Source organism: Sciurus carolinensis, chromosome 2 (genome assembly GCF_902686445.1).
Source record: "Sciurus carolinensis chromosome 2, mSciCar1.2, whole genome shotgun sequence".
Lineage (NCBI taxonomy): Eukaryota > Metazoa > Chordata > Mammalia > Rodentia > Sciuridae > Sciurus > Sciurus carolinensis.
In genome coordinates this window covers 151704477-151719585 of record NC_062214.1, presented here as the reverse complement: position 1 = coordinate 151719585, position 15109 = coordinate 151704477, and the positions used below count along the sequence as shown (strand labels likewise).

The following is a 15109-nucleotide window of genomic DNA, read 5'->3' as shown; positions in this document are numbered from 1 at the left end:
GGGATTCCCTACCAGCATATTCCCTACCTTACAGTTGCAGTTTAGTTACAATGAGTGGGAAACTGAAATCTATTTTGTTCTACACATGGTTTGCCCTAGTTTCATCTCTAAGTAGAAGTGAAAGCCTTTAACAACTAACACAAAACCAAATGAGATGACTTACACAGAGCTCCAGGATAAGAAGTGAAAATGTAAGATTGAAGTATTCCTACCCTAGGCAGGAAATAGGAGCACTTTCTCTGCACTCCAGCTCTGCTAGGTGCTATACGAATAGAAACATTGAGTCTGCCTGCAGATCACTTACTTAAGGTTGATGGTAGACAGAAAACAACAGGTTCTTCTCATTCAGTCATTCAGTAAAAATGTGGAGCACTTTTAATACACCAGGCACTATTCTACATATTTGGTATACATCAGTTGGGGTGGGCAGATAATGATCTTGTCCTAGAGCTTATATTCCAGTTATAAGAAACAAACAGTAAGTACAATGACATTAAGTATATTATGGTTAGAAAGTGAAAAGTGTGATGGAAAGAAGGATGGGTCAGGGATCCAGAGTCCTGGGACTAGAGAGGGTGGTTACAGTCCTGATGAGGATGGTCAGTTTAGGCTGGCCCTATTGCAGTATCAGGTGAACTGACCCCTACAGGGGTAGAGTGAGCTGAGTGGAGAGTTCCAGGCAGAGAAATGGCCTTTGCAAAGTCTCTATGGCATGAGGAACCCAGATGGGCAGGGAAGGGCAAAGAGACCGGTGGGTTGGGGTGGCAGGCAGCAGGAGAGGAAGATCAGAGCCATGCAGGGATGGAGGTTGTACCCTGCCAGCCTCTGTTGGGACTTGTGACCTCACTACCCTCCTGAGTTGGGCCTCTCATTAACAACTATGAACCTCATTCAGCATATAGCTGCCTTAAGATAGCACTCGAGAATCCTAAGATATTTTTTTAAATCATTGTTATCTATCAATATGAGCAGTACAATTGATTGGAACCCAGTGACTCTGCTCTTCTTTCTTTATGCAAGATGGAGTTTTCTGGGAGGCTAGAATCTAATCTGTCAGTTTATCTTCTACATAGGAAGAAAGAAAATCACAAATTGCCCTATAAGTGAATCTCAGAAGAAAGAAACAAAGTTTTCAAAAGTTTCAGCCATCTCCCTAACAAATAAGATCATGCTACATGCCCTACAGGGGTTTCCAGGATGTTCTGAGTATCTTCATAGACTCTTGGGTGGGGAAGACAGAGACAAGAAGGAGAAAAATGACAGTACTGCTTGAAATAGTTCTAGTCTTGTCCATGGAGGTTTGAGGTTGAACAGAAACTAATGCCATGTTTCTTCATAACTGGCAACCAATTGTCCATGCAGTCCCAGAGAAGTTTATCACCATTTGGAGTAACTCATAGGGAGGAGTCATCTCTGCTAATCTGTCCTCTATTCATGGATTCAGGGGTGCTCACTGAGGTGGAGCCAGCAGGCTTACTACCTGCAGATCAGTGCCTGCCTGTCTTTGATCATAAGGTACACAGTCTCTCAGAATCCTTTAAAAGAAGCAGGTGGCTGAGAACCAGATTATCAAATATCACCAGAATTTGGGAGCCTCCCATGATCACCAGGCTTTTGCCACAGCTAGAATTCTGCTGCAATCCTCCTTAATGTCTACTAGAATAGATTCAAGAGCAGCAGATAAACCCCTTTTTAAATTAGTAGTAGCACACCCACTGTACATTGTGTTTGGGGAAAGGGGTTAACCCTGGTGCCTTGCAGAACTCACAGTCTTGTCCCCACCAGGTCACGCTTCACACTGGGCTCCCAGTCCCTGACTTCTACTCCAGCAGAGCATCCATAGCTTAAGGATGTGCTGTGGAGGCACCAGCTGCCTGTTTCCTCCGCCTGAGAGAGAGCGCGTCGGCAAGGAGCTCAGCCAGTCACGGCCAAGGGCAGAGTTGGCAGAAGCAGGAGAAGGAGGAAAGAACAGCTGGTCCTCTAGAGCTCTGCCCCTTTCCCTCCAGCCTCTCCACCCTCACCATGCCTGTGTTCGCTTCCACGTCTAGCAATTCTAACCAACAAAGGACCTGGACAGCCCACCACCTCACTTCCTTTCCACTCCCAGGTTTTGCTTTATTTAACTTAATTTTTTACATAGGTGAGTTCACTTTGTTTCTTTTCTGAACATGTTATTGGTGACCTACAGAACTGGCACTGCCGAGAAAAGAATTCTCCTAATAACTTTTTTCTTAAGCTTTTGGTCAAACAATGAGGTTGTAGAGGGAGGTAGAGAAGAACGAGCTGAATTTGGAGCTTGCAGTTTACCTCCTAGAATGTTCTTGCCCTCATGCCCTCTCATGCAGTGCTCCATCTGCATAGCTAACCTTTGAGAGGTGGGCAGAGTGAATCTATCACTGAGAAGTTTCACTACCCATTGAAGCACAAAAATATCAACTACACAGGTTCACAGCAGGGTAGGGTCATTAGGATAGCCCAATCAGTAGGACAGGCCAGAAACCCTGGCCATTATATGAACCTGGAAAGTCTCTAGACTGAGGCAGACCAGGGGACTTCATGATTTGACTCATTTATTTAATACAGGTTTTTAATTGAGAACTACTATGGACCAGGCACTGTTCCAGACACTAGAACATTGTGTTCTAGACACTGTGGAATTGTGGGATGAATGGATAGGCATAGTCTCCGCCCCACTGGAGTTTATATTCTAGTTGGAGAACAAAGCAGAAATTAAATAATTACAAATTGTTTTAAGTACCAGAAAGAAAGTAGACAAAGATCAAAGAGCCTTACTGACAAGGTCTTTCAGGCTTCCTAGGTGATGCTAAAAACCCACACGTTCTGGTCATCACACCAGAAACGTACCAACTCAATGCCTTTTCAACTGCACTCTTTTAATTATGCCCTGCTGCCACTCATCACAGAGCCCTTCTTTGGTAGAAATGACGTCAGCATTCTTAGATATCAAGCCTTAAAAACGGTTAAGAAATAACGGTGAGCAGAGGGCAGAGGACCCATGCTCAGTCATGGGGGATCTTAAGTTGCATTCACACTCTCAGGATAAACATCTACCTGTGTGCTACCTGTGCCTGTTACAAACAAAATCTCCATTCACTCTGCTGCCATTCACAGCCTGACTTTCTGGGGTAGTTCAAATAATGTTTAGGGAAAAGATGAGATTGTATGTGGTTACTAGGACTGATGGCACAATAATAAGGTGTATTACTTCTGTAGAGAAAGACACTTACCTTTCAGATTCTTTAGTTTGACATGAAGATGTAGAAAATGTAGGACCTGGAGGATAAAGGTCTGGTTAGTTGTCTAAATATTTTCCAGTGAGCCAAGAATATCACCATGAAAAAAAAAATAAAAGAAAGAAAGAAAGAAGTGGGGGGAAAAACCCCAAGAATAACAAATCCAAGGGAAAAGGTAAGAAGGGAAAGCTAATAAAGTTTTGGCAAAAAGTAATATATGTAAATAGCAACTTTACTATTATTTACTTTTGTGCTTCTTTTACTTAGATTATTTCTGTCAGTTATAATGTTTTTCTAATTGGAAGCTAATTTATTGAACGGGTGCTATCCTATCTGTCCGTCTTGGTTTTCTGTGGCTAAACAAACAACACTGTTGCAGGACAACACTGGTTTGATATTTGATTTGTGCTCCAATGAGACTCGATGGCTGGGCCTCTGTAGACTCATAGTTGTTCTCATTCTTTATTAAATTCATCCTGCTAATCAGATTTCTAGTGGTTCATAACCCGTAGTTTACACTGAATTGCAATGATAGATGCATACGGCTACTGTACTAGAAAAAAAATCATTTCCTGTGCCAATAAATGATTTTTATGAGAGCACAAAACGTCTCTGTAGAATGTCTTAGTTTTTACCTATTGGAGAGACAATTCACCTTTGTGGGGACAATATTTCTTCAGTAAAGTGTAACTGGAAAGTCCCGAGCTCTTGAAAGCACATGCTCTCCACAAGCTTCCCTCACGAGCCTGTACCACCCCAAGGCTCGCTCATTCCTGAACCTTAGTTGGATGTGACATGTCCACAGTTCAGATGCATTGGGGATCTGCCTCCAAGCCCTGGGGACCTATTTTAACAAATCTGCTTCTAAAAGAGTCACAAACTTGTGCTGCCAAACATGGAGTCACTGACTTGGTCAAACCTGGTTCCTACAGCATTTCCTAGAAGGGCTGAACAGTGCAATTGTTTGTAAATAATAACACTTTTGATCTTCCTTACACCGTTAGTCTCCCTCATTGATAAACTGTGTTTCTTATTAAAAGAAAATATGACTTAAAAGTACATCATCTTGGGGGACTAAGGAGATAGCTCAGTCGGTAGAGTGCTTGCCTTACAAGCACAAGGCCCTGAGTTCGATCCCCAGCATCGCCAAAAAAAAAAAAAAAAGTACATCATCTTGGAACTGGGCTGTGGCTCAGTGGTAGAGCGCTTGCCTGGCATGTGTGAGTCACTGGGTTTAATTCTCAGCAACATATATAAAGAAAATAAAGGTTCATCAACAATTTAAAAAAATGTATATGTATATTTTTTTTAAAAGTCCATCATCTAGGCTGTAATCTCAGGACACATTGCAGGGCTCTCTGTCCATCCCAGTTTCTGCATATCCCTCTCTCCTTACACCCAACTGGGAGAGATTTTTCTTCTTCCTCTATTTGTCTTATCTCTCTTCTTCCAGTTTTCTTCTCTTCCATTCACCACCTAATGGAACTCATGGACCATTTTTTGTTTTTCTCATGGTCCTAATGTTAATGAACTTTCTGACCCCCCAGCATTTCCTAATAGGAGTGATTAAAAAGTGATTTGCATCCTATTTTATGGAACTGAGATCCTATTTTTTCTACCTCTAAAGTGTGCACTCATCTTTTGCCCATCAGTTCAACCCACAGATAAGAAAGAAGGACTTGCTATTGAATCGAGACTTCCAATTAGAATCAAGGGAACTATAATAATTAACATGTTCTCAGATCACATTGTCTTACAATTTATATGAACACTAAAGATACATGCACATATTCTCAAATATATGTGTAAGCTACTTCCACCAAGACTGGTGTTTAGGGAACTATGGATCTGACATATCACATGCAACTGAGTCTACCTAAATCTTGTATTTATTTGAAGAACCAACTTTTTAGATAAACATGAAATTGGGGTTACTAAATATGAGTGAACAACAAACACACCCAATTAAATAGAAACATCAGTGAGGATCTTTTAACTTATTGCTTCCCCACCCACCCTACCACAATTGTGGCAAGAAATTCTGTATAAATATATATATATATGGGTGGAAAGGGGGACCAAAATTTAATACAATAAGATAGTGTCAATGGTTTGTATAAGCATTGAAACAGATACTTTCAAAGGTGAGTATATGACATGTACATTATATCTCAGTCAATATGAAAACAGAAAAATCCATCACAATACTCAAAGGATCTCCTGAGCAGGAAACAAAGTACATGAGGACACTGAGGCCCTTCTCAGGCCCTTCAGACCCCACTGCCTCCTTTTCCCAAGGCTTTGTGACCTGGTCCCTTCATGGCCAGGTTGGGCAATCTCTGTCTTACAAGGGCTCTCTTTACAGTCTGTTTCTGTTTCTGTAACCTGTCCAGAAGCTCCTGTAGCCTCTCTCCTCTGAGACAAAGCCCAAAATAGAGAGGGAGGATATCAAGAACATAGGACCTGACCTCCGGACCTTACCCTTCCTTTTCCCTTCCCCTGTTCTCTTAGTTTATTATTTATTATAATGAAATATCTGAGGCAGACTACTTTATAAAGAAAAGAGTTTATTTGTCTCACTATTCTAGAGGCAGGAAGTCCAAACAGCAATGATGCAGATTTGGGGGAGGGTCCCCCATTACTACATCACATAATGGCAGGAGTGCATGCATATCTCTGTGTCCATGTGGTCTCTCTCCCTCTCATAAAGTCACCAGTCTCCTTATAAAGTCACCACCTCAGTGGACCTAATCTAACCTAATCACTTCCCAAAGGCCCCAGCTCTAAACACCATAGTCAGATTAAATTTCCACCCTCCTAATACCATTAACCTAAGACTGGGGATTAATCTCTTGCTTGAGTTCAGGGGTTACAAACTATACTCAAACCCTATCACTTAGTAAATGGAAATGCCATCATTTTCCTCTTCCTATCTAATGGAAATTACCTCTACATTTAGTTTTCCACCTTCTTAAAAGGAAATTTAGTCTGCTCCTTTCCTTCATTACCAGAGTAGTGGAGAGAATAAGGAACTGGTCTCATTAAGAGAACAAGGCAAAATAGGTCTTACACATCCTTAGTGGTCATAAAGCTTGCTCATATCTTTTTCCTTCTTCCATCAAGTTAAAATAAGCATGCTCCAAGAAATTTAAAAGAGTTAATAGTTTGGTTAGTGTTTACTATGGTTTGGCTATGAGCTGTCCCCATAAGTTCATATGTGAGATAATGCAAGAATCTCCAAAGGTGAAAAGATTAGATTATGAGAGTTATAACCTAATTGGTGGATTAATCTGTAGGGAACATTCCTCAAGCTTATCTGTTATCTGACAGCAGTCACTGACGTCATGGTCTAAGTAAGTCAAACAGTCTGGACAGAGAAACTGAGGTAGTGGTAAAGACTCGCCATGGAATGAAGGTCTTTGCAGCTGCTGAGTCTGAGCTAAGAGCTGAGGGGAAGCCTCACTGTCAAGCATCACAGGGAGCTGCCCTCGCTGCCTTGCCTCGTGCTGTGTGCTGCAGCTTACGTCCCCCCAGTCCTTTGTCTCAGACCTGTTGCTGGGCAGAATTACTTAGGCATGCTTGGTTTGTTTACACTACCTTGACCTATAGTTCACCTCTAGGCTGACTCTGTTATGCTTTAACAAACATGTTAACTTGATTGGATAATGTGCCTATATATGTCCTGCACACCCCTAAATAAAATTAGATCTGTGCCTCCAGAGCCCGTTCTCCAATGCCTGAGTTAGTGCACTAGGTAAGGTAGGCGTCCTTTGTCCTCACCCTCAGCGAACCCCGTCTCTGAACATCTACATTAATCCACCTGAATGGATTAACCAAGTGGTAAATATAGGCATATAGGGTGTGACTAGAGGAAAAAGGTTGCTGAGGGCGTGCATATGGTGTTTATATTTTGTCCCTGTGAGTGGAACTCTCTTTGCTTCATGGTTGCCCTGTCCTGAGCTGTTTTCCCCTGAAATGCCCTTTCACCATGATGTTCTGCTTCATCTTCAGCCCAGAGCAATGGAGCTACCCCCCAAGAACGGAACCTCTGAAACCATGAGCCAAAATAAACTTTTCCTCCTCTAAGTTGTTCTTGTCATGTCTTTTGGTCATAACAACACAAAGCTAACTAACACAGTTTTCTTGCCTTTTCCCCCCAATGTCTTTTTTCTAAAATTCTCTAATAACTGATGAAGATAGTAAATTATAATTTCTTAAGAAGCATGGAAAATGTTAATTTTAACTAATTGTTAACAACTTACAAATTAATAGCTTTTAATGTATGTGCATGACAAAGGAAACCATAAAGCTAAAGAAACCAATTGGATAAGAGAAGGATTCATGAGGACACAAGGTATAAACTAATGTCTCTCAATCCTGGCCAAAACTCTCTCATAAGGACAATATATTGAATATGTATTCATATGCAGTAGATGATACATTTCGAGACACCCAGTGTATGCCTAAAACCATAGATAATACCAAACCCCATAATTTAATTCCTTTTATATCTTAACTAAGCACTTATTATGCATTATAGTCAGAGATTTTGCAGTTTAAAGTGCCACAGCAAAACTAGCACGATTTCTTTTTTCCTTCACAATTTCATGAAGACTTGTTCTTACTGCATCTGATTTTTTTTCCTTATTAAGTGCAGAATTTGCACCTTTTCAGAGGGCAAAGCATATTATGAATTCTCTTAAGTGTATCTAAATCTCCAGTATCACTTCTCTTACACTTCAGGGCCATTATTTTTTTTTAAAAAAGAAGGGTTATTTGCATGCAAGAACTGCAGTACCTCAAGGAAGTGGGCCTGACAACCAGGATTGCTCCTAAGTGACTAATGGGCAGGTAGCATATACAGTATGGACACACAGGACAAAGGGATGATTTAAATCTAGGATTGAACAGAGCAGGATTTTTACACTGTGCACACTCAAACAACCCTGAGGGTAGTGAAATACAGTGATAGAGTACAGCATCCAACAGTGACTGATTCAGTTCTGGTCTTAGTTCAGGGTGTGCCAACTGTGAGTCCTAGAGCAAGTAATGAAAACCCATCCATCCACACCTCTAAAGAGTTGAATGAGGGGGATTTTCAAGATGGCAGACTAGAAGGTGGCTGCATTTCATGTTGCTCCAGGACTCAGGATTCAAAAGAGGAGATATTGAGAGACTTGGGACCAACTCAAAGCCCCTGGGTGAGTCTCTCCCATTGGGGAGGTGTCCTGGATGGAGCGGTAGTCCTGGAACGCAGGGAACTTTGTGAAGTACAGCTGCCCAATGAGACACCCCTCCTCCCACTGGAGCAGTGAACTCGGACAACTGGGAGCATTGTAGAGGAGGCCACTCAGCACAGTGCTGGGACTCAGAGCAACCCACCAGGGCTCCGGGTGGCTGCCCAGAGGAGGAGGCTTGCGGTGAGCTGTTTGGACTCAGAGCGATTGCTCCTGAACACGGGGGGCTGCCCAGAGGAGGAGGAGGAGGAGCGCGGTGGGTCGCTTGGACTCAGAGTGACTGCACCAGGGCTACTGGCGGCTGTCAGGAGGAGGAGGTGTGCAGTGAGTTGCTTGGACTAGTGGCGACCGCACTGGAACTCAGGGCGGCTGCCTGGAGGAGGAGGAGGTGCACGGCGGGTGACTTGGACTTGGAGCGACCGCACGGAACACCGGGTGGCTGCCCGGAGGAAGAGGCATGCGGTGGGTCGCTGGGACTCCAAGCGACTATACTGGGCTCCAGGTGGCTGCTCAGAGGAGGGGCCGCACAGCCAGGCGTTAGGTGCAGAGCAGGGTCCCAGGACCTAGGTGGCTTCTTGGTGGAAGAGCCACACAGAGACAAGCTGAGGGGCAGAGCAAAGGTTCCAGGACTGCAGGCAGCTTCTCTGAGGAGGGGCAGCCTAAGGAGACTCGACTGCGAAGGGCAAGGCTCCCAGGCCCAGGAGGTAGGTCCGGGCCCCTGGGAACGTTGCAGAGGAAGGCTGCCCAGCCCAGGCAGTAGTTGTGGATTGAGGGGAACCTCTAGGAGGGGAACTGACCAGCGAGACCTCCCCACTGGGTGAGTCTTCCCCACTGGGTGAGGTCCACAAGGACAGTAAAACCAGAGACACAGGCCCAAACAGGCCTTGCCTCAGCCCGCAGCCTGGTTCCCCTTTGGATGACCATTGGTCAACAAGTGGAGGCACCTCTGCCCACTAGCAGGGAATATACCCCACTTGAAGGCCACCACCCATAGAGGGGCAGCTTCCTTGGGGAGCACCACATTATCAACTTCCTCCAAGACTTCAGGCAACTGAAGGCTAAGAGGGGATATACTAAAAATCTTCAGGGACATTATAAGTCAATGGAGGAAATCTGCAATATCTCAGCGGTCCACTGATACCTGAACAATATGAGAAAACAAGGGAAAAAAATGCCCCAAACAAATCTAGATGTTACATCAATAAAATCCAACGACAGCATGGCAGAAGAAATGACAGAAAGGGAGTTCAGAATGTACATAATTAAAATGATCAGGGAAGCAAACGATGAGATCAAAGAGCAAATGCAGGCATTGAATGATGAGATGAAAGAGCAAATGCAGGCCTTGAATGATCGCACCAATCCACAGTTAAAAGAGCAAATACAGGAAGTAAAAGATCATTTCAATAAAGAGTTAGAGATATTGAAAAAAAAAAACAAACAGAAATCCTTGAAATGAAGGAAATAATAAACCAAATTAAGAACTCCATAGAAAGCATAACCAATAAGATAGAACACCTGGAAGACAGAACCTCAGATATTGAAGACAAAATATTTAATCTTGAAAACAAAGTTGAACAAACAGAGAAGATGGTAAGAAATCATGAACAGAATCTCCAAGAACTATGGGATATCATGAAAAGGCCAAATTTGAGAATTATTGGGATTGAAGAAGGCTTAGAGAAACAAACCAAAGGAATGAACAATCTATTCAATGAAATAATATCAGAAAATTTCCCAAATCTGAAGAATGAAATGGAAAATCAAGTTCAAGAGGCTTATAGGACTCCAAATACACAAAATTACAACAGACCCACACCAAGGCACATTATAATGAAAATACCTACCATACAAAATAAAGACAGAATTTTAAGGCTGTGAGGGAAAAGAACCAAATTACATTCAGGGGGAAACCAATACGGATATCAGCAGATTTTTCAATCCAGACCCTAAAAGCTAGAAGGGCCTGGAACAACATTTTTCAAGCCCTGAAAGAAAATGGATGCCAACCAAGAATCTTATACCCAGCAAAACTTACCTTCAAATTTGACGATGAAATAAAATCCTTCCATGATAAACAAAAGCTAAAAGAATTTACAAAAAGAAAGCCAGGATTACAGAATAATCTCAGCAAAATGTTCCATGAGGAAGAGATGAAAAACAAAGAAGCAAATCAGCAAAGGGAGGAACTACCCTAAAGGAATTGTCAAATAAAGGAGGAACCAAGTTGTGTCAATAAATAAATAAATAAATAAATAAATAAATAAAATGAGCCAAATGACCGGGAATACAAATCATATCTCAAAAATAACCCTGAATATTAATGGCCTGAACTCATCAATCAAAAGACATAGACTGGCAGATTGGATTAAAAAGAAAGATCCAACAATATGTTGCCTGCAAGAGACTCACCTCAAAGAAAGAGATACACATAGACTAAAGGTGAAAGGATGGGGAAAAACATACCATGCACATGGACTCAGCAAAAAACCTGGAGTATCCATCCTCATTTCAGATAATGTGGACTTCAAGCCAAAGTGAGTCAGAAGGGATAAACAAGGACATTACATACTGCTTAAGGGAAGCATAAATCAGCAAGATATAACAATCATAAACATCTATGCCCCAAACAGTGGCTCATCCATGTATGTCAAACAAATCCTTCTCAATTTCAGAAACCAAATAGACCATAACACAATAATACTAGGTGATTTTAACACACCTCTCTCCCCACTGGACAGATCTTCCTAACAAAAATTGAACAAAGAAACCATAGATCTCAATAACACAATCAATAATTTAGACTTAACAGACATTTATAGAATATACCATCCAACCAAGAGCGAATACACTTTCTTCTCAGCAGCACATGGATCCTTCTCTAAAATAGACCATATATTATGCCACAAAGCTAATGTTAGCAAATACAAGAAGATAGAGACACTACCTTGTATTCTATCAGATCATAATGGATTGAAGTTAGAAATAAATGAAAGAGTAAAAAACAGAAACTACTCCAACACCTGCAGATTGAACAATATGCTATTATTTGATGAATGGATAACAGAAGATATTAGGAAGGAAATTAAAAAATTCTTAGAGGTAAATGAGAACAAAGAAACATCATATCAAAGTCTCTGGGACACTATGAAAGCGGTACTTAGAGGAAAATTTATTTCATAAAACGCATTCAATAAAAGAAGTAGAAATCAACAAATAAACAACCTAACACTACAGCTCAAAGCCCTAGAAAAAGAAGAACAGACCAACACCAAAAGTAGTAGAAGACAGGAAATAGTTAAACTCAGAGCTGAAATCAACAAAATTGAAACAAAAGAAACAATACAAAAAATTGACAAAATAAATAGTTGGTTCTTCAAAAAAATAAACAAAATTGATAAACCCTTGGCCACACTAACAAAGAGAAGATGAGAGAAAACCCAAATCACTAAAATTCGAAATGAACAAGGAAATATCACAACAGACATGATTGAAATACAAAACATAATTAGAAGCTATTTTGAAAATCTATACTCCAACAAAATAGAAAATTTCGAAGACATCAACAGGTTTCTAGAGACATATGAATTGCCTAAACTGAACGAGGAGGACATACACAATTTAAATTGACCAATCTCAAGTAATGAAATAGAAGTCATCAAAAGCCTACCAACAAAGAAAAGTCCAGGACCAGATGGGTTCTCAGCCGAGTTCTACAAAACTTTTAAAGAAGAACTCATTCCAATACTTCTCAAAGTATTCCATAAAATAGAAGAGGAGGGAACCCTCCCAAACTCATTCTATGAAGCCAATATTACCCTGATACCTAAACCAGACAGAGACACATCGAGGAAAGAAAATTTCAGACCAATATCCTTAATGAACATCGACGCAAAAATTCTCAACAAAATTTTAGCAAATCGCATACAAAAACATATTAAAAAGATAGTGCACCATGATCAAGTGGGTTTCATCCCAGGGATGCAAGGTTGGTTCAACATCAGGAAATCAATAAATATAATTCACCATATCAATAGACTTAAAGTCAAGAATCACATGCTTATTTCAATAGATGCAGAAAAAGCATTTGATAAAATACAGCACCCCTTCATGCTCAAAACACTAGAAAAAATAGGGATAGTGGGAACATTTCTTAACATTGTAAAGGCCATCTATGCTAAGCCCATGGCCAATATCATTCTAAATGATGAAAAACTGAAAGCATTCCCCCTAAAAACTGGAACAAGGCAGGGATACCCCCTTTCACCATTTCTATTCAATATCATCCTTGAAACTCTAGCCAGAGCAATTAGACAGACCAAAGAAATTAAAGGGATATGAATAGGAAAAGAACTCAAACTATCCCTATTTGCTGATGATATGATTATATACTTAGAGGAACCAGGAAATTCCACCAGAAAACTTTTAGATCTCATAAGTGAATTCAGTAAAGAAGCAGGATATAAGATCAATGCTCATAAATCTAATGCATTTTTATACATAAGTGATGAATCTTTGGAAAGAAAAATTAGGAAAACTACCCCATTCACAATAGCTTCAAAAAAAATAAAATACTTGGGAATCAATCTCACAAAAGAGGTGAAAGACCTCTACAATGAGAACTACAGAACACTAAAGAAAGAAATTAAAGAAAACCTTAGACAATGGAAAGATCTCCCATGTTCTTGGATAGGAAGAATTAATATTGTCAAAATGGCCATACTACCAAAAGTGCTATACAGATTCAATGCAATTCCAATTAAAATCCCAATGATGTACCTTACATAAATAGAGTAAGCAATCATGAAATTCATCTGGAAGAATAAGAAACCCAGAATAGTTAAAGCAATCCTTAGGAGGAAGAGTGAAGCAGGGGGTATCACAATTCTAGAACTTCAACTATACTACAAAGCAATAGTAACAAAAACGGCATGGTATTGGTACCAAAATAGACAGATAGATCAATGGTACAGAATAAAGGACACGGACACAAACCCAAATAAATACAATTTTCTCATACTAGACAAAGAGGCCAAAAATATGCAATGGAGAAAAGATAGCCTCTTCAACAAATGGTGCTGGGAAAATTGGAAATCCATATGCAACAGAATGAAACTAAACCCTTATCTCTCACCGTGCACAAAACTACAAAATGGATTAAGGACCTCAGAATCAGACCAGAGACCCTGCAGATTATAGAAGAAAAAGTAGGTCCAAATCTTCAACATGTCGGCTTAGGACCAGACTTCCTCAACAAGACTCCCATAGCATAGGAAATAAAAGCAAGAATCAATAACTGGGATAGATTCAAACTAAAAAGCTTTCTCTCAGCAAAGGAAACTATCAGCAATGCGAAGAGAGAGCCTACAGAGTGGGAGAATATCTTTGCCACTCATACTTCAGATAGAGCACTAATCTCCAGAATATATAAAGAACTCAAAAAACTCTACATGAAGAATACAAATAACCCAGTTGACAAATGGGCTAAGGAAATGAATAGACACTTCACAGAAGAAGACCTACAAGTAATCAACAAACATATGAAAAAATGTTCAACATCTCTAGTAATAAGAGAAATGCAAATCAAAACTACTCTAAGATTCCATCTCACCCCAATTAGAATGGCGATTATTAAGAATACAAGCAACAACAGGTGTTGGCGAGGATGTGGGGAAAAAGGTACACTCATACATTGCTGGTGGGGTTGCAAATTAGTGCAGCCACTCCAGAAAGGAGTGTGGAGATTCCTTAGAAAACTTGGAATGGAACCACCATTTGACCCAGCTATCCCACTCCTGGGCCTATACACAAAGGACTTAAAATCAGCATACTACAGAGATACAGCCACATCAATGTTCATAGCTGCTCAATTCACAATGGCCAGATTGTGGAACCAACCTAGATGCCCTTCAATTGATGAATGGATAAAGAAACTGTGATATATATATATATATATATATATATATATATATATATATATATATATATAATGGAATATTACTCCACCATATTGAATGATAAAATTATGGCATTTGCAGGCAAATGGATGAAATTGGAGAATATCATGCTAAGTGAGATAAGCCAATCTCAAAAAACCAAAGGACGAATGATCTCGCTGATAAGCGAATGATGACACATAATGGGGGGTGGGATGGGTCAGTTTTAGGGTTAGAGTTAGGGTTAGGAAGAGGGACAAGAATGGAGGAAGGAAGGACTGTATAGAGGGAAAAGAGGGGTGGAGGGGTGGGGGGAAGGGAAAAAATAACAGAATGAATCAAACAAATTTACCCTATGTAAATTTATGATTACACAAATGGTATGCCTTCACTCCATGTACAGAGAAACAGCATGTATCCCATTTGTTTACAATAAAAAACAAGTTGAATGAAGTGATGTATGAAACTCTCAAAACAGTGCCTGGCATATAACAAGTTCTATGAAGTATTAGGTATTACTAATCTGTGTGTGATCTATAAATGCTTAACAAGATCCCAACTCAATGTCAGTACTGATTCCCCTCATATTCTTGGGTGACAATCCCTTTCTTTGGAATTTGACAAAATGCGTATTGATTAAATTATTTTTCAAACATTAATGGAAGAATGTAGGCAAGGAAAG

At 40.4% G+C, this 15109-nt stretch overlaps 1 protein-coding gene across 7 annotated transcripts in view; it reads left to right on the top strand.

Annotated features, from left to right (window-relative positions):
• Positions 1 to 3409, top strand: part of Trim9 (tripartite motif containing 9) — a 96667-nt gene extending 93258 nt beyond the window's left edge. For all 7 annotated transcript variants that reach the window (XM_047539023.1, XM_047539026.1, XM_047539022.1 and 4 more), the window contains one exon: positions 1786 to 3409. In XM_047539023.1, coding sequence (XP_047394979.1) covers positions 1786 to 1848 — 63 coding nt within the window. In that variant the 3' untranslated portion in view covers positions 1849 to 3409. The remainder of the gene's footprint in view (positions 1 to 1785) is intronic.
• Positions 3410 to 15109: the final 11700 nt, after the last annotated feature.